Here is a 22,893-nt window from a genome sequence, read left to right on the forward strand (position 1 = left end):
AGGGGGTTGGACTGCAGCCTAAATGTCTGAAACCAACTGCCTTTTCTGTAACACCTTGGCTTGTTATACTTTATACAGTTCTGCATTACTTCTGACACTCCTTATTTTAGAAGTCATTACCCATGATTGCCACTACAGGAAGCCTATCTGTTCACTTGTTAGCTGGGTTTTTTTTAAAAAAATTAACAGCTAGATTTTAATGGAATTGAATTTAATGCTGCTTTTTCTTCTTCTCTGTGTTGGATTTATTGAATTCATTTTATTATATTTGATTTTTATTCTGTCGCACTGTGTTGTTTTATATTTTCATTGACTGCAAACTGTTCTACTCCCCTTCAAACAAACAAACAAAACTATAGCAAAACTATTTTAATAGGCACTACATTCTGTCTCTTCCTCCCTATTCTTCATGTTTGTAAAGTTCACCAGCACTTCATACAAAGGCAGGACTGCCTGTATTGTGAAAGCTGGAGCATGCATTGACTGATCATCTGAGCTGTATGGTGGTACCTTGGTTTAAGAACAGTCCTCTTTACGAACTATTCGGTATACGAACTCTGCAAAACCGGAAGTAGTGTTCCGGTTAGCAAACTTTACCTCGGACTACTAATGGAAGCCGAATGGTGGAAGGGCACCGGCGATGGGAGGCCTCATAAGGGAAAGCATGCCTCAGTTTAAGAATGGCTTTGGTTTAAGAACGGACTTCCGTTAATAGCCGTTAATAGCCGCTAAGCTGCTAATAGCCGCTAAGCCGCTAATAGCCGTGCTTCGCAAGACGAAAAAACCGCAAGACAAAGAGACTCGCGGAACGGATTAATTTCGTCTTGTGAGGCACCACTGTATTTGATTCCTTTATACAGAGGTGAAATTTCTTTCTTTCTTTCTTTCTTTCTTTCTTTCTTTCTTTCTTTCTTTCGATATTTATATTTTTTATTACCTGGAGAAAGACAATCTAATTTGTAGCTCATAAAGCTTCCTGCTCAATGATCTGAGTAGAAAATTACCATTCATTATATGATAATAGGCTCGCTAAACTTTCTTCTGAAGTTGTTTTGAGATTATAAGTGTTTTTAATGTAGTTGATTACAGTGTATCTGATGAATATTGTAACATCCAAATAACTCATCTGTTTTTATTATTGGAATAATGTACTTGTCCCAACATTTCTACCATCTGGTGTGCAGTTCTATCTTAATATTCATCTTTGTTCAGGTTCTTTATTATCATAAGTAGATTTGATGAATAAGTAGCATTCTGAAATTAATCTAAAGAAGTATAAAGCATATTCTAAAGCTTCTTTTAACTTATAAAGCTATACAGATTCTCAAACTGAGGTGTGATTTATTTTAACTGCACATATAATATACAAAGTGAGTAGTCAACTGAATGTTCCTCTCTTGGCCCCTTTGATAGAAAAGAGATGTCAGGATAATTTCTGATAGGGAGCTATTGCCTTTGGGCTTTGGGTAGGAAAGTACTATGAGAATGGCAGAGTGATTTGAGGATGAACATTTTCAGAATTATGAATAAATTAGAGGTAGAGGGAAGTTTTTACTGAGTTGTTTAATTGGTAGAAATTCTGAATCTAGTATGTAGTACTTAGCAATGCTTGCTATCCTGGATCCTAATTTTGTCACAGCCATTTTAATTGGCTTCAGCCTTTTTTCATTTTTTGTGTGGGAGATTTCCTGAATTGGGAGCCATCATCTCATGACATGACATACTTGCATGCACTCAAATTAACACAGTTGCATTCATCTATTCAAAGAAACCAATAGGTGGAATTTATTATATTAGAGACTAGAATAGCAGCAGTCAGCTCCCATTATCTAAGACCAATTGTGTACAGACACAACCTTTCAAGAGGAGATCCCTACTTAGACGAGGGGCACACACATTGTCCAGGGGAAGAAAGAGTTCATGCAAGATCGAAACTGGGTGATATCCCCAGACAAATTGTCAGTGACAGGACCAACCCATCTATTCAAAATCACTCTTCTGCATCCTGAACTGTTTGGTGTAATCATGAGCAATTTGGCTGGTGCTGTGCACACAGCCCTGGACCCTTCACTGGGCTTCTTAGCCCAAGAAAATGTACAGGCAGCAACTAAGTTTGCTACGTGTACTGTGAAAACTCTGTGGCGAGGAAAAGTCATGAATAGAGATCAGTTTTCCCCTGAAGGGGAAAACGGAGTCATTCATTTTAGCTGCTATGAATCATCTTCAGTCCAAAGTTTTTTCTCCAGTAAATGCATAGGAAAAATCCTATGCCATTATAGCTGCATTTTCACAAGAGTGATGTTCATTTTTAAATGTTTTGGTTCACATCAGTGACCAGATTAAACTCTTTTCTTAAAGCCAGTGTACAGTGCTTTCTTCTTATTTTGTGATGGACAACATATCTCCCATTTCTCTGCAAAAGAGTCATGATGCAGCTGAAATCCACCATAGCAAAATGCATCAACTTTATTCCTAAGCCGTTTTAGCACAGCCTCGTTGCTCCTGTCCACAAGTGATAAAGGCAGCTCAAGGAAATGTTAGCTAGCTGGTTGGAAAGTGAATAGAGATTACAAAAAATGATTGTACTATCTCTGTGCTACCCTTATTATAAAGACCAGCTCGGAAAAAATTTTTTTAAAAAATGGTGGACATAAATTAGCCTCTTTCCCCCTTCATGGTAGCGCCTACAAACATGGGGCAACACATTCCTTTTGACAAGAGGAGTGAATTCACTCAGAAGAGATTCAGGAGTTACCACCAGGATGCAAAAACTGTTTAAAGGATATGTCTCTGGGTGGTGATAACTAATAAAAACTAGTTTTAATTTGGGGGAAAATGGGGGGGGGGAGGGACAAAAACACCACAGTAATATTAATTCAGAAGTCGTATTCTACCATAGGTACAGTGGTGCCTCGCAAGACGAAATTAATCCGTTCCGCGAGTCTCTTCGTCTTGCGGTTTTTTTGTCTTGCGAAGCATGGCTATTAGCGGCTTAGCGGCTATTAGCGGCTTAGCGGCTATTAACGGCTTAGCGGCTTAGCAGCTATTAACGGCTTAGCGGCTTTAAGAAAAAGGAAACAAACTCGCAAGAACTCGCAAGACGTTTCGTCTTGCGAAGCAAGCCCATAGGGAAATTCGTCTTGCGGAACGACTCAAAAAACGGAAAACCCTTTCATCTAGCGAGTTTTTCGTCTTGCGAGGCATTCGTCTTGCGGGGCACCACTGTAATTGTAATACTTTGTATTGTCACCATATCACAATAATGACAAGCTGGTAGGGTAGGAAGCATAATGTTAAGTCTCCCTGAATATGTTTGCAACAGTTCTTCTGTCTCTAAGCCTTGGTTTATACCTAATAACACTGCTATGGACCAGGATGCCACCTCTTGAATATAATTTATAACAGCAGATGTTGGCAGTCTCCCTTAGGAGTACTTTCACTGTATAAATAGAAAGTGAAAATAGGGAAATGCTATTTTTCTATACAGTGGCTGCTAGATAACTTCCAGTGGTCTAAATCCTGAAATGGTGTTACTTTTATTATGATGACAATCCAATATTGTATGAACAGCATATTCATTATTAAACAGTAGTATATATATTTTTCAGTTGGAGAACAATTGTCACATGAAGTGATCCACAGAGACAGTTAGTCAGGCAGACCTTCTCTTTGAAATACTTCTAGTAATTATGTTCCTCATCTAAAAATATATATGCTTGCATTTAGCTGTGGACTTTGTTCAAACACGTGTTCACATATTACAGTGGTACCTTGGGTTAAGAACTTAATTCGTTCCGAAGGTCCGTTCTTAACCTGAAACTATTCTTAAGTTGAGGTACCACTTTAGCTAATGGGGCCGCCATGCCGCTGCCACGCGATTTAGGTTTTCATCCTGAAGCAAAGTTCTTAACCCAAGGTACTATTTCTGGGTTAGCAGAGTCTGTAACCTGAAGCATCTGTAACCTGAAGTGTCTGTAACACGAGGTGCCACTGTAGTTGAAAAGTTTGCCAGCTGAATCCATTTTGACAGCACTACTACAGTATATGGTCATGATCAGTGCTATTATAAAAAGAGGTGTCAGAACTCACCATAAACGCCCCCCTTGTTCTCTTATAAGGGCAATGGCGCCCACCTGAGAGGTGCCGGAACTGAGCTCTGGTGTGTTCCGGCTGAAGAAAAGCCATGGTCATGATCAGCAATACAACTCTGAGCTGGTGAGACTAGATAAACCACAAAAAGGTGGAATATAGTGCCAGATTGTAACTAAAATGGTGAAAGCATAGTTTTCTTGTTAAAATGACCTTCAGGTATTAGAATAATTGGCACAGAAACTGTTTAATGGAATCAGGAATGTTAGTTGTCATGTCATGATCTAACAAGAAGGAGATTAGCTAAGTGATTTGGAAGCAATACTGGTAAAGCTGTTAAAAAAAAATAACAACCCCTAACCTATTTATTCCTTTATATGGTTGCCATGAAATAGGATCTGATAGTGGATTGGAGTCCAGCTACATGACAGAATGTTGAACTGGTCCACAAAGAATTCCCTGTTTCTCTGAAGCTCAGCCTGCACCAAGGTCCACATTAGTTTTATCTGTGTATTTATTATGGTGTTATTCTGGAGATCAGCTTAATGCTGTCACTCACTCTGCCTCTGTGGTTGCTGTTGTACTAATGCAATAGATTAAATGGAGAGCATGACATTATTTACCAACATTATTAATATTGATTACAAACAAAATAAAAGTTTATTTATTTGTTATATTTATAAGGGGACTCATTAAGTAAATTATCTAGGGAGTACAAGAATAACAATTGGATGCTGATGAATCACATTTTTCCCCTTCTTGTGCCAGGTTGTCCCTTTCCCCATTACAATATTGTAGCATCTTTCTGAATTGCTGCCCCTTCAGCCAAAGCATTGTTGTAGCCATGCTATTAATTTTAATATGTAGCCTCTACCTGACTACTTCAGTCTCCCATTCTCCAGCTTTTCCCAGACCTCATCATACATCTTTCTATCTATTCAAGCTTAGAGGTAACAGCCATTCTTCTGGGTAATTGCTTCAATCACATCACCTTTTCCACTCCATCTTTTCTACCATATCAAATATAAAATTTTCTTTCAAGGCTCTTCGCAAGGTTATTCCCAGCCTACCTATCATGAAACTATCAAGATGACGGCTCTTACATTGGGTCTGCCAGTGATTCCACATTCACCCACACATCTTAAAGTTTCAGACAAACTTCATAGGGTAGGACTGGAAGACTGTATATTATCCAGGAGACACTGCACATGTGGTGGCTTTAACCATGCGAAGAGCTAGATGTGTGTAGACACTGGCCATGTGACATGGAACATCAAGCATTGCCACCAAGCTTCACTTGTCTAGATTATGGTTACCAGATGTCCCCATTTCCCAGGGACAGTCCCTGGATTTACAAATCTGTCCCTGGACAAAATCCGTCCCCAGAATGTCCCCGGATTTATATTTTAAGTGTTGTAGATTTATTAGTAGGGAATGAATGTTGCGTGGTTGGTTCAACGGCACAATACACATCAATATGGGGACTTCTGGCGAGGCAAAATGGCGGGCGCCACGGCAGTGAGCAGCTCCTGAAGCCAGCCAGAGTTAATTGCACTACTAGGCTGGCTCCGGGCTGCTGAGACTGCCACCGCCACTGCCAAGGGGGAACCAAGGATGCCCGATGTGTCAACTGGGGGAACCGCTGACCCCCCCATGACCCAACTGCCCAGTGGCACTCCAGGGCCAGGAAAACCCCGGAGTCAACACAGGGAGAAGGAGGAGAGGAGAAGGAGAAGGAAGAGAGAAAGAGGAAGGAGAAAAAAGACTGGAACCCCAAGCTTGCTGCGCTGCTGCCGCTGCTCAGGAGGACAGGTAGACGAGCACCTGGAGGGCAAGGACACGTGGCCGAGCCCAGGCCCGACCTGAGCCTACTCCATGGCGGCTACTGCTCCAAGAGATCAGGCCAGGGCCCAGAGGAAGGTCACATGTCAGAGAAGACCACAGAAGAGAAGATATTAATTCTTAATTTTATAAAATAACTTTTAAAAATATCTTTCTCTTTCTCTCTCTCTCTCTTTTTAAAAGTTTCCCCGGATTCTTTGAAAAAAAATCTGGTAACCTTAGTCTAGATTGAGCTTATTGCATGGCCAAAGTTCAACCAGCTACAGATTTATTATATAGCTGCTTAAAGAAACAATCCTAACTCCTGTTTGGGAGTGTAGGGCTGAATGGATCTCTGCCACTTATGCTGGCCACAACGGAAGGTGTGGGGAGGAGAGTAGTTTCTTCCCCCTTTTTGCTGCAGTAGCTCTAGGCTGGAGCAGCAGAGAGGCCCATGCCAGGTCCACTGTTGGTAGCTAGACCAGCTTAGGAGCCACCAACTCCTTGCCTGGTCCAGGTCTGTCCATTTTCAACCCCACTCTCAGAAATGCCCTATGACTGGTGTTTTGAATGGCTACTGCTGGGGGAGGAAACCCAAACCCTCTCCAACATGCCTGGGGGCTTAGACTGCTGTTAGGGAAGTTTCAAAACGCATACATCCCATATAGTTACATGATTCCACACTCAGGTATTTCATGTTCTTAGGAACTCTGAGGCTATCAACAGAATTAGGCTATATAATATGCCATTAGATTTGGAACAAGTCGCCTAAACAGAGATACCAATGACAGCCATTCTTGCCCCTTGTGCTGAACCCCATGGAAGTTAATTTGTGTAAACGATATGTAGGACTTTATTGGAAAATGGCAACAATTGAGCCAGTAGAGGGAGATTCAGTGTTTTAGTATTACGTTTATAGCTGTTAAAATTAATTTCTTCGGATTATAATGGAATGTAGTATTTTTAATCCGCTGTAATCTGCAGTGAGTCTTTGGGATGGGTCCAGGTACAGCTTTGAGATACATAAACTGTGTTCATAAAAAAGGATTAAACATATATGAGAAAGACATATAGTGTGAATAAATGAAGCTCCTGCAAACATCACAGCAATAAGGTTTATAGATGCCATAGAAATGCAGAGAGCACTTTGCCCCAATATACTAAATTAGTTCATTCTTGTTTAAAGATGTCTGTATAATACCTGGGATTTTCATTTAAGTCATAGTTGTTTATCAGATCTACTCCCAGATATATAGCAGAGCACATATTTTGTCCTAGTGAAGCCCATGGCACCAGATTGTCTAACTCAAAATCCATCCCTTAACTTGGTTGTGTATTGAGTTACACTGGCAGAATGTCATGTCCATGCATTGATTGCTTTATATCAGAAACACTGATATATCTGGTAGCACTTTGTTCCCTGATCACATAAATATTTACTTCCATCCAGAAATTTGCTTTGCAGGATGCTTCTTATATACAAAATGCTTTTATACTTTTCAGTTAAGTGTGTGCTTAAAGAAAGCTACCTAATCCTGGTGAGGTATAATATTGAGAATTTATTTGGTGGGGGGTTGATTGGGTTGCTTTCACATCTATTCCACATTAGTATCTTTTTTCAGAAAGATAGAAATGTTTTCTGTGATAAGCTGGAAAATAATAAGGGGTTTTAAAATGTTTTAAGTAGGTAACATAATTCTCACCAAAGCAGACCACCAAATGTTGGACCACAGTGATGGAAAGGAAGGGTTTGTTTTTGAATATATGCATCTGCAACTGTATCACTAGTTCTGGACAGTTTATTAATTCCTAATTGTTTTAAAACAATTGCCATATAAATACTGATTCTCTTCTCACTTGGTTTTCTATAAAGAAGGGATTTTTCTGTGGATACTGAGTAACCTCCAGGAACAAAATTCTATATGACAAAGAAAGCAATAAGATGAACAAAATTTCCTGGTAAATAATAAACAAGGTGAGTACTTTCTCTTGTGCTTGTAAAATACTGTTCATGTCAACAAAATATCAGATAAATATTTTATTTGCAAAGGTTTTTTTATATTTCACTGTGCTTCATATTACAGCTCCCTTTTCCAACCTGGTAAGAACATTTCAGTCACCAGTATTATAAATGTTTCAGTATTTTTGTAAAAACAAATGGGGACAAGAAATGAGGTAACACTCATTTGGATTCCTGGATTTTTCTGTTATTTTAAGTCAGGTTTTTAATCTCGTTCTAACACTCCGGAACATCACTAAAATAATAGTCCAAGACTAATAAATCATATCCTAGCTGCCATTATCATACATGACAGCTCATGCTGTTAGTGTTGCAGTAAAATATTTGTTGTTTTGGCTTTTGGTCTCCACTGCTCCAGTCAAACTGCTATTTTCTGACTCATAATGACTCAACTGCCAAAACACCAGATTCCATCTGCTTCCAATCTAAGGAAAGGAAAATGAATTACCGTACCTGCCACCAAACTGACACTTGGTGACACAACGCTCAGGCCATGGCAGTTTCATGAAATCAGCAAGTCATCAAAATACTATATTATCTGTTAGGGGAATAATCTTGAGCATGTGTTCTTTTTCTTCAACTACTACAAACTCTTTGACCTTCAAAGTTCTTCCTGGCCTTCTCCATGGTATATTCCCACCTGCAAACTTTGTTCTCTGCCTGAGCTGATCCAAAATTTAAATCAGAGGCCCTCCTCCATATGCAACCTCCACGACAGATTCAGAGAGTGGTGACAAGTTAGAAGGTCTTTTTGGTTGTGGTCTCCAATCTATGGGAATGCCCTTCTCAGAATGCCCCACCTGTTACTATCTTTTTGGCATCAGATGTGAATTTTGCTCTCAGGCATTTGATAGGCTCTTTTACTCGTCATTAGAACACAACTTGCAGAGCACTAGGCAAGATTTGATCGCCTAATATCAGCTGATCAACCATTTGGGAACCCCACCAATGTGTCTAACATGAGCTGTGCGGTGTGTTGGGAGATAAGGATTCAGCCTGACAGACAGATCCAATTCTCCAGCCCTTGAATATAGTGTGTTTCTGCCCTGGGACCACAAGTAATTGCCCTTGATTGTAAACCTGAAAGAGGAAGCTTATCAAATTACATAATTATGTGTGTTACAATCTGAATTAATTCAGACATTAAAAGTAATATATTTCTAACCATTTTTTTCATAAAACTCATGTTTACACAATCTTTTCATCTTGGCTTTTTAACTTTGTTCTGTTAAAATCCATAGACTTTGCATCATAAATAGTACATTCTTAGAACCCTAGAATCACAGCATTGTAGAGTGGGACGGAACCCTCTGGGTCATCTAGTCCAACTCCCTGCAATGCAGGAATCTAAACTAAAGCATCCATGACAGATGGCCATCCAGCCACTGCTTCAGAACTTCCAATGAAGCTGAGTCCACCACCTTACGAGGGGGTCTGTTCCTACTGTCAGAAAGTTCTTCCTGATGTTCAGTTGTAACTTGAAGTCATTGGTTAGGGTCCTACCCTCTGAAGCAGAAGAAAACAAACGTGCTCCATCTCCCATGCGAGAGCCCTTGAGATATTTGAAGATGGCTATCATAACTCTGCTCAATCTCCTCTTATCCAGAGTAAATATACCCAGCTCCCTCAACCATTCCTCATAAGACTTGGCTTCCAGACCCTTGATCATCTTGATCACCCTCCTCTGCAAATGTCCCAGCTTGTCAATATCCTTAAACTTTGGTGCCCAGAACTGGACTCAGTACTCCAGATGTGGTCTGACCAAGGTAGAATAGTGTGGTACTATTTCCTCCCTTGGCTGGGGCATTTCATCCAAGCTATTTATAAATACATTGAACAATATGCCCAGGACAGAACCCTAAGGCACCCCTCTTGTCACTTTTTTTTCTAGGATGATGAGGATCCATTAGTAAGTAAAATATGGGCTAGTTCAATCAACCAGCTACAAATCTACCTAGAATCATAGAATCATAGAGTTGGAATAGACCACAAGGGCCATCGAGTCCAACCCCCTGCCAAGCAGGAAACACCATCAGAGCACTCCTGACATATGGTTGTCAAGCCTCTGCTTAAAGACCTCCAAAGAAGGAGACTCCACCACACTCCTTGGCAGCAAATTCCACTGTTGAACAGCTCTTACTGTCAGGAAGTTCTTCCTAATGTTTAGGTGGAATCTTCTTTCTTGTACTTTGGATCCATTGCTCCGTGTCCGTTTCTCTGGAGCAGCAGAAAACAACCTTTCTCCCTCCTCTATATGACATCCTTTTATATATTTGAACATGGCTATCATATCACCCCTTAACCTCCTCTTCTCCAGGCTAAACATGCCCAGCTCCCTTAGCCATTCCTCATAAGGCATCGTTTCCAGGCCTTTGACCATTTTGGTTGCCCTCCTCTGGACATGTTCCAGTTTGTCAGTGTCCTTCTAGAACTGTGGTGCCCAGAACTGGACATAGTACTCCAGGTGAGGTCTGACCAGAGCAGAATACAGTGGCACTATTACTTCCCTTGATCTAGATGCTATACTCCTATTGATGCAGCCCAGAATTGCATTGGCTTTTTTAGCTGCCACGTCACACTGTTGGCTCATGTCAAGTTTGTGATCAACCAAGACTCCTAGATCCTTTTCACATGTACTGCTCTCAAGCCAGGTGTCCCCCATCTTGTATTTGTGCCTCTCATTTTTTTTGCCCAAGTGCAATACTTTACATTTCTCCCTGTTAAAGTTCATCTTGTTTGTTTTGGCCCAGTTCTCTAATAGTTACCTCATCTACATTTTACCAGCTTTTCTGCAAGAATATCATGGGGGGCTTCATCAAAAACCTGGATAGGTATAGATAACTGCACAGTAAAAATGCACAGAAGGAGACAAGTTAGCAATAGTGACACAAAAATACAGCAAGAATGACCAAAAAGGGGACTTCGTTAGCAGTGAGGTTTTAAGCAGGGATGGCCAAAAGAGAGGCTGTAGTGGTCAGAGGCAGGGGATACAGAACTGAGAAATAAAGCAGTTTTGTGGGCTTTTGTGGGCTGTCTCTTTTCCGTGAAAAATTGGCTAGAAATAATTGGATGCCTCTGGTACTGGAGGTAAGATTACTATAGTAACAAGTGACACCTGCAACAAAATGTTGGGAAGTGTATCCCATTTATAATTCCAGGCAGTCAATAACACAAGCCTTGCAATACTGTTCAATGGTGTTGGTGGGGAGGAGAGAAGACAAGTTTCATGAGTTGAAAAGGTATAATGACATCATTTTTCTTCACCCACCTACCCACCGAAAAGGGTTCCCTCTGTTCTATATAGCGTTGCAGGACTGCCAGGCCAAAACCAGAGTGGAGGATGTGCAGTTTTAGTGATGAGAAAGGTATCTCTCCAATCCAACCTTAATTCTCTCTTTCTCCAGGATACTTTCTATAAGCTGTTTGGGGTGTGCACAGGTTGATTCCCTTTCCTGCCTCTGACCTCCATTGTGTGTGTGATGGAGAGAGGAGACTTTCAACTGACGCATGAACATTCTGTGTCTCAAAGTGCACTTAGCCACTAACTTGATTAATAGAGCCACACAATCAGTCTTCTAATTTCTTTAAACCCTTCCCCCCCACCCCCACTTTTCTATGTAGGCTCCACTGCCATCCACATTATGCAAGCTCACGGGTTTCTGTCAGGCAGCACTTATATACTTCTGTATGTTTGTTGTGTCCCCTGAATTTGTAAAAGCTACTGTTTCACTTCAAACTGATAGGCTGCCACTGTTTGCTTTTAAACAAAACGATAATATAAACAAATAGCAGCTTTATATATTCGGTACATAAAGGCCAGCAGTTCACAGTTGGAAGCAACAAAATACCAAGGATGTATTTGCAAATCACCTTCAAAAAAGTCTACCATTCACCTCTATGTGGAAATATAATCAGACACTGAAATAGCTAATAATACTAATAATACTTCTATGTATTATTGCCTAGATAATTACTTTTGCCTGGTTACTAACTGCAAAAAATGTAGTGATGATTCATAAACTGCAATACTAATTAAACAAAAAAGTTTTGATTTTGCTTTTTTACTTTATCCATACTTTACTAAAATCTCCATTATTGATTTATTTACCAGATCTCTGGCATTACAAATTAGCATAGATTCGACCCACACTGAATTATCAATAAAAAGTGGCAAACAGTAGCTGCAGCTATCTCAAGCTGGACTACAGCTAAACAAGATTGTTTCTGATCTACTTTAAAGTTGGTCCAAGCTTTTATTCTAACATCTCACTTAACTCCTTGAAAAAGGCTGAAGTATTGTGCAATATGTTCCAATGAACATATTGTGACTTACTTCTGAGTAAACATGCATAGAATTGTATTATTAGACTGTTTTTGGAGACTAAAATATGACAATATTTAACATGTGGAGTGCTCTATAAAAAATAAAATGTAATATGTTGCATTTTTAGAAGATTGGTAAATTGTCTAGCAATCACAAAGAAATATGGCTTTGCTCCCAGCATTATGACTTTTCCTTGACTAAGTTGCCATTCCATATCCTTGCTATTTCAGAAAAGCCCATATTCATTTTCTACAATGTACAAATTTTAGCTGTTTACTTACCATAAACCTTCATGTGGTTTTATAGCATTCAAGAGAAGTTACTAAGCAAAGTGTAGTTCATTTCACTTTGTCCATAATTAAAACATTCTTTTATACAAACAGATCTTAATGTCCTTAAATAGGCTTTAAGCCAGCCATGTAAACTGAAGATAATTTTGTCTAATGGAGAACTGCAGAATTTAACACTGAGTTTTAGAAGTGAGTAATATATAACAACCTTGAGTTTGCTTTCTCCTGCTTCTACTTTTCCTTCTTTCGGCCTTGTCCCAAATGAAAATATCATTTGTGGGGTGCAGGGATTACTCTTGAGATTACTGTTTCACTATAATTTCACTATAATTGCAAAGAACTGATATGAAAAGATAAACTGAATCAGTCAATCTGTTGATGTGTATAGTAATGAACCACAAAAAAGTTACACAGTGCCTTTTTGTCAACACCCCTTCAAGCCAAGTTTAACATTAATACATATTATTGGTACTAGTAATACTCCTTCTCTCTAAGAGCATTAAGAATATCCATAGAGGTGGTCCTAAAAGGGAAAGGGGGTATCATACAAAAGTAGGAAAGCTGCTTTATAAAGTATCACACAGTGGGACAATGGATATTTTGTCATAAGACACAACGTGGTCTAACTAGTGTTTAAGGAGCTAAGAAGCAGAACAATTCTATTTATCTGCATATCAGACTACCTACTTTCCAAAGTGTCTGGTGCCATCATCCCACTAAATAATAACAACAACATGGGGAAAATTCAAAGGCAAGGCGATGCAACAAAAGACAAGTGCCTCTTCAGCACCATGGACAGGAACAAGCAGATACTACCATCAATGCAGTCATAAACATGTCCTGCACGTAATGTGAGTCACAGCAACTACTGACCAGACTTTCTCTTCTTCTTCTTCTTCTTCTTCAGATATTGTGGCAGATATTGCATCAACATTGTTTCTTCAAGTGTTATGGCAAATATTAGATCAACACTGTGTACCACTTATTAACTAGACATTTCGTTAGACACTTTAATATATAGGCATGACCCAGATATGCCTCAATCCCATCAAAAACAGAGGATGAGAGTCTATGTTTATGAGCAAAAAGAGTGAGCAGGTGGGAGGTACTGAGGCTTCCCTTGTCTCTCTGTTTTCCTCCCACAGTCAGTCAGTCCCACCTCCCAAACACTTTTCTCTCCAATGCTCCAGAACTAGGTTTGCCTGTCTGGGAGAAAAGTGACGGAATGGAAGAGTTGAGGAGAAATAAACTGTTGAGTGGAAGAGGATTCAGTACTCCCAACAAATACAACCCTTTTGCTTTAAAATCAGCTCCCTGCCCCCGTTTGTTCATGACTGGTTCCTTTTTAAAGACATTATCATTACTAATTTCAACCTAATTTGTATGCACAATCAAGCCAGAGTTAAGCACTTTTACACAGCACTGATTTCAATGGGAGAGTTAAGTACATGCTTAAATCTCTTCTATTGAAAGTAATGGAGCTTAATTGACTGTATTTTGCCCTATGCATGAAACAACATTAAAATGGATAATAATAATAATAATAATAATAATAATAATAATAATAATAATAATGAAGTAACATATAGAGAGGGACTACCAATTTCCTGTATAACTAGATCACTATCCATTACTGAAATGCCAAGTCCTCTGCAAGAACAATATTTTCGGTGTTCAGGATTTACCTCCATAATAATTTTCCTTATCAGCCAATACCATTGTTGAATAGAAAATGATAGCAGTATACTTATGCACATTTTTAATGCTTTGCAAATTGTTTTCTATATAAAACATAATCTGTGAGTTCATTAATTCTGATACAGAGAGAGTTTATCTTCAGCAAATAAGTTTATATGGATGTTAGAACACAGTTGCAGCAATGAAAATTTTGAAATGAGATAAATACTGTTACATTTTTTAAGCCATACATTTCACTAATGTTTTGCAAAGATTTGGGAATACAATGACTATGGTGTCCCTAGAATTGACTTACCTCCTCAGGTCAAATCCAGCACTTGTACTACTGATTTTAATGTTGTATCATATTCCATCTTAAGCAAATATATTTACACAACATGTTTTTAGAAATACAATACTACAGCAGTTATTAATGTCCTTGGTAAATTTGCTGCAGTTTCAGAAGAGTTTGACTTCCCACAAAAAGTTCACTATATTATTATGGGTTTGAAATTTTCATTGTTATATTTTCAAAGTTAGCAGGACTTCGATTTTACACATATTAAGTACAGTACTGTAGTTAAAAACATCATAATATATCATTCTGATATACCAGCATTGGCATAAATGCATGTAAATTGGTAGGTATCATCCCATTTCTGATTCCGTTGGAGAATAATATTGACTTTCCTGAGGTTAGACTAAAGTTTGTAAAAATATACTTACTCTTTCTTGGACAGATACATTCACCTTTAAAATATTTTAAAAGAATTTACAATTTTGGTCCAACACTAACATGAGAGCAAGATCACCAAATTTTAAATTGGATTTCAAGCATGTAACTCATCACCTGTTGTTCCCTAACATTCAAACGGAGGTAGGTGAATGGAAATTTAAACACTGGGATCTCAATATGCAAGAGGAAAAATATTAAAATTAAAGCGATCTTACAATTGCAAGGACCTCTCATTATTGTGCTCAATTAGAGATGGAGAACTCCCATACTTCTGCACATCACCACAGACAGTTAGATCAGAGGCACTTCCTTGATCAAAAGACAGGTGTACATTGTCACTTTCCTCACGCAATTTTGAAACACAAAATCGGAAAAGCAATCATGGCAACATGGCTTTTTTTATATTCTGCTCAGGTAGCTACCAAAACCAATATGCACTTACCCAAGGGTGGTCATAGTGACAATGGTATACCAGAAAGCTGCAGGGATGCTGGTGAATTTGGTGGACGTTGAGCCTTTCTCAGCATAGAACATGACCGTAGCAAAGATTATGATGGCCATAGTGAGAGAAAAGAGGAGAAAGCCAAGCTCTGATGCACAGCTTTTCAGAGTGTAGCCCAGGATGCGCAAACCCTGCGAGTGGCGGGAAAACTTAAAGATCCGGAAGACACGGAAGACACGCAGTGTTACAAAGGCCCCACTGACATCCTCATTGTTGGTCATCACAAGACCAATGTAATAGGGCATAATGGCCACTACATCAATGATGCTCATGACACTACGCACAAACTTGTAACGGCTCGGGGCGGCCACTAGACGCAACAGATACTCAACTGTGAAGATCATGACACAGGCCGTATCCAGGCAGAAGAAAGCCACATCATAGCGCTCTCCACAGGACAGCTCCTTGATGGTACCAGGACTTAGCCCACAGGGTACTGTCTCCACTACATTGGCAAGGACGGAGACGGCAATGAAGAAGCCCGTAACATAGTAAAATACCAGGGCCAGCGTGCTGGTGTGTGGATTCTCAAAGGCCCGCCACATCCTCTCCCGCGCTGTCATGGAGGGCAGATTGCATTCATCGGCATTATCCTGATCAGCATCATCCTGAAGACGTTCGGCATTTTCCCGCCGCCGGTCCTTATATTCCTCATAGCAACAGTCACCAATGATCTCGGGGATTATACCAAAGAAGGCCAACTCCTCATCATAGGCTGAGATGCACTCTTGACGCGGGTAGTGTAGCTTCCCTGTTCGGTAGAAATTGAGGATGTGTCGGAAGATGTCAGGGTCCCGGTCGAAAAAGTATTGCTGCGTCTCAGGATGGTAGAAGAAATCCCTTTCTGAGCTGCCCAGCAGCGTGTCAGGGTAGCGTTCCAGGGTATCCAGCCAGGTCTGGAACTGGGTGCCACTGACATTCAGCACAATCAGAGAGTCCTGGCTACGCTTCCTCTCTTGGCGAGGGGCAGTCGGCATGGGGTTTGTGGCCACCGGCATCCATCCTATAGCAGCTGCCCGAGCAAAAGGCAGCCATGCTGCTACTCCTGCTGCCATGGTGTAAGTTGCTACTGGTTTGCCCAGGGGTTCTTTTTAGAAATAATCCAGTCTACATAAAATAAAACAAAATGTACCAAGAAATTAGGATGCCTGCTATTTCCAAAGAATATAAATTTCTATGTTTATGTCTGTTGCTTTGAGGTTTATTTTATCATTCTATTATTTTATATGTTTAGTCTACCAATGTGTTACTTGGTGTTCTACTGTTGGGATCATCTCATAGAGTGAAGAGCAGTATCAACATACTCTGAGTACATAATGAAAACCTTAGCCATTTCTCCCCTCTTACTCTATGTCACCTTCTCTCATTTGCCACCATTCCATCATTATTCAAGTCAGACTAAGAAATCGGATTTTGTATATTAACTATTGATGGTAGCTGGATAGATGTCATGTAGTACTATAATCCCCAAACTGGCACCTCCTGTCTCTGCCACTTGGTTCCTGATAAGGAAATCTCCACATGCAGAAAAATACAGCAATAGGGCAGCAGCTGCAAGAGGTAATCAGTCAGCCAGCCTGCCAGGTCCAATAAGCAGCAGTTAGATAATATTCCAGGCCAAAGGCGCAATCTACTAGCTAGGAACAATTCCTGTACTGTCCTGATTCCTGGAGATGCACTCCAAGCCCAAATCCCTTCCCACCTACTCCTACATTAGCCATCAGCTGCAAATATCTGGCTTGGAAATGAAGAGAGAGAGCAGATGATTATGCTATGTTCCCTTTGGTAAATCCTTAAGCTATGCTGCTGAAGGAACACTTGCTAATTTTTCCACATCCATTTATTAGGAAACAGCAGGTTTAGGAAGAAAATGTCCACTCTGAATTCACAGCTGATTCCACAACATGTCAACCCATCACTCACCTTCTCCAGACTCCTCCTGTTCTGGGGAAACAGGGCAGAGGGATAAAGGCAAACCAGTAACTTAAAAGTTAGGGAAAGACAAGCATTCTTTTAAGAAAACTTGTGGAGGGACGGTTTGACTTCTGAGGAACAGGTGATTGAAGGAACAGGTGTTTAGAAGAAAATGGGACCTGGATTCTGCAAGCTGTCTTAGGGAAGGTGAAGAGGAAAAAAGAAATAGAGTACCTTAGTAAGCAAGGTGGGCATATTGAACAATTGGGGAAAGTCAAAATGTGAGTTTCTCACATTTTGAAGAAGGACCAGTTGTGGGTGCAGGAATAAAAGTAGGAAACTCTGAGGGAGAGGTTCTTATGAAGGGGGGGGGCATATTTTATTAAATGGAGAGAGAAAAGGCAGGAGCTTCAGGTCAGGGAGGGGGGAAATGAAGGAGAAGTTGGAGGGGAAGAGAGGGAGGGAGGGAGAGGTGTTGGGAGTTTGTTCCTGAGAGGATAAGGATGGAACTTGGAGGGTGCTGGTGTGGGTAGAGGGGAACCCAACTGATTTGAGTTTGCAGATGCAGTCAAGTTAGGCTAGACTAGAGTATTCATAGTTCAGGAAGAGGAAGGGAGGGTCAGTGGGTGTCTGGGGAGCAGGAGGGAAATCTCCTGCCTGACCATCTTCAGGAAAGGTTGAAGACACCTTGGGGTCCTATGAGCAAGTGTGGGTGTTTATGGGTGCCTTGGGGCATGGGCATAGGCAGGACTTTGTTAGAGGGCGGGACTTTGGTTAGGGGGGGCAGAACTGACGTGAGAGGTCAATTAGTTCTTTCTATTGTTTTACTTGATCTAGGGGGGACATCTGCCCCCTGCCCCCGCCGTGCCTTAGGGAGTACAGGGATGTCAGAAAATAAGTAAGCTTGGGGAGTCCGAAGATACTAGGAGGGAGAGGGGGAAATACAGCTCACGCAAAAGAAAACAGTTCCAGCAACAGTTCCACAAAAAAGAGATTTATGGGCAATATGAAACCGAGGACACGCGGGGGGGGCGCAGGAGGACATAGGCAGGAAGTTCATTTTGTAGTCTCTGGGAGGAAATGGGGCTGGTGGGGTGGGTGTGATTTTTCCCCCCCTGGGGACCCCCCCCCCAACAATCTAATGAAAGAGATTAGAAAGCAAATAAACTGCCTCCGTTGTCTGGGGAGCCCAGAGTGCTCTCGGTTCCCCACCCCACCCGCTTCCTGCAACACCCCCCCCCCTTCGCCCGAATTCGCCTCGCCCGCCCAAAAAAAAAAAAAAAAAGAGCGAAAAAGGCGCGCGCCTTCCCTCAGCGCCGCCTCGCCTGGCCGCCTCTCGAGCCCTCGCAAACTCGCCCCGCCACTTGATGCTGCCGAGCAGGTGGCGCGGCGCCCAAAACCTCTGGCGGCGGCAGCGGAGAGAGAGGGAATTAAACATTAAAAAAACCCAACAACCCCGTTGCTGACCCGTGTGTGTGTGCGCGGCTTCCTAATAATATGGAGTAGGGGCGTGTGACCGGTGTGTGGAGGCGAGGAGGTGAGGGGGGGTGTCTCTTTCCTGAGGTGGGCTCCGTCTCTCCCTCCCTCCCTCCCTCGCAGTATCTCCTCACCTGGCGAAGTCGCCTCGTGGCCGGGGCGCCCCGTTTGGCATGGAGGTGGCGGGCGCGCGTGCGTCTCTCCCCCCCCCCTCTCTCCGCGAGAGGCTTCTCCTCCTCCGCCCGCCCCTTCTTCCCGCCGCTTCCCCTCAGCAACAAGTTCGACGGCGGGCGGGCGGCGGGGCGGCCGGTGGGCGTGTGGCGAGAGCGACGCAATCCCGCCTGCTGGCGGCTCAATGCAGACCCGCTTCTTCTTCTTCCTCTCCTCCTCCTCCTCCTCCTCTCAGGAACCAGCCCTGCTCGGCGGCGGCGGCGGCGGTTCCAGTCAGGCAGTCGGAGGGCTGCTGCTGCTGCCGCCGTCCATGCCGCGGGCTGCTGCTGCTGGCGGAGGGCAGGGCTGGGGGCGAAGACCGGCTTCCTCCTCGCTGCTGCTGCTGCTGCCTTTCCAGTGGGTGGCCCATGCCTGGCAGAGCCGGGCGAGGGGGGGGCGCTTCTTGCTTGCCGCCGCCGCCGCCGAGGATGCTGCTGCCGCTCCTGTCGCCGCTCGGGGCTGGCGGGGCTGCGGAGAAGGAAGCGGGGAAGACGGCAGCAGCAGGAGGCGGAGGAGGGGAGAGAAGCCCACCCTGCTGCTGCTGCCGCCGCCGCTGCTGCAGGTTATGATTTCACACAGGCGCCTCTTTCGCCTCCTCCCACCCGGCAAATGTCACTGGGGCGGCGCGGGGGGGGGGGGGGCGGGAAGGCGGAGGGAGTCCCGGTGCGGAGGAGGAGGAGGAGGAGGGCATCGATCCGGAGAGGAACAAAGAGAATTGCAAATCGGTGCACACTCCGGCTTGGCAACACAGGCGAAGGGGCAGCGGGTGTGTGTGTGTGTGTGTGTGTCGCTCTGCCCCCATCGGAATCACGCAGGCGACACCTTGGTTGTCCGTCTGCCCCACCACACACGTTTTCTGAATGAGTCTTTGCAGAAGGTGGTTTCTCTCTCTCCCTCTCTCCCCCCCCCCCCCCCCCGTTTTCTAATATTTCTGAAACTTTGTGGGATTCCCAAGAATGGCCATTTGCAAATGACAAGCAAGTAAGCTGAGGTTATGCAATGTTTCGCTGTGTTTTGCAGCCGCTGGCCAAATCGCCTTGAACCAGCTTTCGAAAATGATCGTCATTCCTGGGAGGTTTCTCTCTCTCTCTCTCTCTCTCTCTCTCTCTCTCTCTCTCTCTCTCTCTCTCTCTCTCTCTCTCTCTCGTTTTCCAAATCATCTTCGCTTATCGCCGTCCGCTTTGGAAAACCAGAATCCTTTTCTTTTTGACCGCTAGATGGCGCGTAGAGGACGAGTAAGTCTCCGCTGCACCTTCATGGCTCCAACTTCAGAAATGGTTGATACCTGTTGTCTGAGCTGGACCACTTCAGCCTGGGGTGATGTTACAGGACTGAAATGCTTCTTGGTCCAAAAATTATATCTGCATAAGAACTGGATGTCGGGGAAAGGCATCCTCTCCTCTCTTTTTCTTCCCAAGAATATATGAACCAGGAATTTAATTGTATATAGAGGAACCAGAAGCGACCCACCCCATTATGCCGCCTGAGGCAAATCAGGAATGTGTGGCCTGTGGTGTACAGCTTAGATGCGTGTAATCGAATCATATCATACATGCATCTAAGCTGTACACCACATGCCACACAGTCAAACTTTGAACACATGGTGCTCTTCCTACTGATATTCATTCTGCCGCAATGTGGGGTGGCCCATCCTTTCCTGCCAACCTAGCAGTTTGAAAGCACGTCAAAATGCAAGTAGATAAATAGGTACCGCTCTGGCGGGAAGGTAAATGGCGTTTCCGTGCGCTGCTCTGGTTCGCCACATGACCCGGAAGCTGTACACCGGCTCCCTCGGCCAATAAAGTGAGATGAGCACCGCAACCCCAGAGTCGGTCACTAGTGGACCTGATGGTCAGGGGTCCCTTTACCTTTAAGGCAAAACAGGAAGGTCCTGCCCTGTGTGTGCACTGTGCAGCACCCACCTCACTAAAGCCTTGCTTACTGGGGTCACAGCTGAGAGGTTTGGTGGAATATAGTTCTGGAATCTAGTATATCTTTCAGTTCTTAGAATCATAGAGTTGGAAGGGACCCTGAGGATCATCTAGTCCAACTCCTGCAATGCAGGAATATGCGGCTGTCCCATACGGGGATCGAACCTGCAACCTTGGCATTATCAGTACCACGTGCTAAGCAACTGAGCTATTGCTCAAAATTGGATTATAAATCCTAGGTTAAGATGATGATGTGCTGAATGATGAGAAAGCAGTGGTGGTGGTAAATCACTATTGTATAAATGTAAAGAAGACAATGTGCAGTAGAACCACAAAAAGAATTAATAGGGCAATTTTAGCTACAGATCTTAACTGAAGCCAATAACTAGTGGAAACTTAATGAAGACAATGGAAGCAATGTTTCCTTTCTCATCATCTTATTTGAAGGCACTTTCTCCCCCCCCCCCAAAAAAAGCCTCTCCAGAAGATCAGGGGACCCTCCTAGAGAAAGTGGGAATTGCACAAGAGTGTGCTTAAATCTAAGATAACCTAAGGAAATTACAGTAATTGGAAAGAAATGTTTCTGTCTCCTCCCCTTCTCCATCTAACATTTGTTAACGGGGTTCCCCAACACTCCAAGAAGCTTCTACAGATCCAAATAGCTGTAGGAGGGAGAAGCAGACAAGAGACCATTCTTCCATGAACTTCTTTAAGTTAATCTATCATAGATTCCAAGCTAATAATAACAGTAACATTGACTACAATACTTGTAAAACTATGCTGATCATGAAACGAGGTGAACCCTTGACTTGCGCTGCCCAAAACATCAGACTTGTCTGCTGGGTCCCAAAGGCAATTAAAGAGGAAATGTAAAATAACCAGCTGAAATCACTGCTATAAACAGCTAAAGCATAATAGGCGTCACCCCTGCCTTGCCTGGACCCAGATCCCTGTGGCTTTAATTTTGAGCTAGAGCATCATGGTTCTAGATCATTTTGTGGAAATTCCAGGTTAGCTCTGAATTCTATGAATAAAGAACAGAGGATGCAGCTAAGGCATAAGCACAGACCCCTATTTTCCATGGACATCCCTGAGTCAGAGAAGCTGTTCCGATTTCTAATTTGATCCTGGAATGTCCCACTTTTCCTTAGGATGTCCCTATTTTCATTGGAGAACTGTTGTAGGGTATGAAGTTATCCTACCCCTGAGCCGTCTGAAGGCAATCCTGTATAGGGAAGTATTTTTTTTTACTGTTTAATATTTTATTATGTTTTTATATATGTTGGAAGCTGCCCAGAATAGCTGGGGCAACCCAGTAAGACGTGTGGGGTATAAATAGTAAAATTATAATTATGGACTGGGATGTCCCTATTTTCATCAGAGAAATGTTGGAGGGTATGTAAGCATGTGTGGAGCATGTTTCTTGCACATTGCACAACCACAACCAGTCTTCAGGCAGGAGTTAGGGCAAGAAGCATTTCTGGTCAGGCTTGCATCCCAGTACATGTGAGAAGTTAAAATCCTCACCTACCAGCAGCTTAATGACTGCCGCTGAAACCTAGCCCAGAATTAGAGAAGGGGTTCTGTCTGAGCAATGTTTTAAAATGACGTGCGCTATGAATGCACTACCAGGCACCTTCACGGTAATTATTAAAGGTACGCATATGTACTGTACAGCAGTTAGAGGAGTGATTTATGACGGTAAATGAATGAAGTCATTGTTGATGGTGCAATGTTGCATTACATTTACATAATGTTTCAATAAAATGTGCTTGGTAGACAAAGACGAGCTCTTCATTTTAAACAACATATGGTTTACTCTCGCATTTAAAAAATAAAATTAACTGGATCTTGCAACACAGGGTCTATTTTTTAAAACTATTTCAGTGGTGGGGCCTGCAAC

The 22,893-nt window shown here is 42.5% G+C and overlaps 1 protein-coding gene across 1 annotated transcript in view; it reads right to left on the reverse strand.

Moving 5' to 3' along the window:
- Positions 1–19,628, reverse strand: part of KCND2 (potassium voltage-gated channel subfamily D member 2) — a 284,185-nt gene extending 264,557 nt beyond the window's left edge. Inside the window, exons 1-2 of the mRNA XM_028746183.2 lie at positions 18,984–19,628; positions 15,400–16,566 (exon numbers count right to left, since the gene is read on the reverse strand). Of these exons, the coding sequence (XP_028602016.2) occupies positions 15,400–16,514 (1,115 nt within the window). The 5' untranslated portion in view covers positions 16,515–16,566; positions 18,984–19,628. The remainder of the gene's footprint in view (positions 1–15,399; positions 16,567–18,983) is intronic.
- Positions 19,629–22,893: the final 3,265 nt, after the last annotated feature.

This window comes from Podarcis muralis, chromosome 10 (genome assembly GCF_964188315.1).
Source record: "Podarcis muralis chromosome 10, rPodMur119.hap1.1, whole genome shotgun sequence".
Lineage (NCBI taxonomy): Eukaryota > Metazoa > Chordata > Lepidosauria > Squamata > Lacertidae > Podarcis > Podarcis muralis.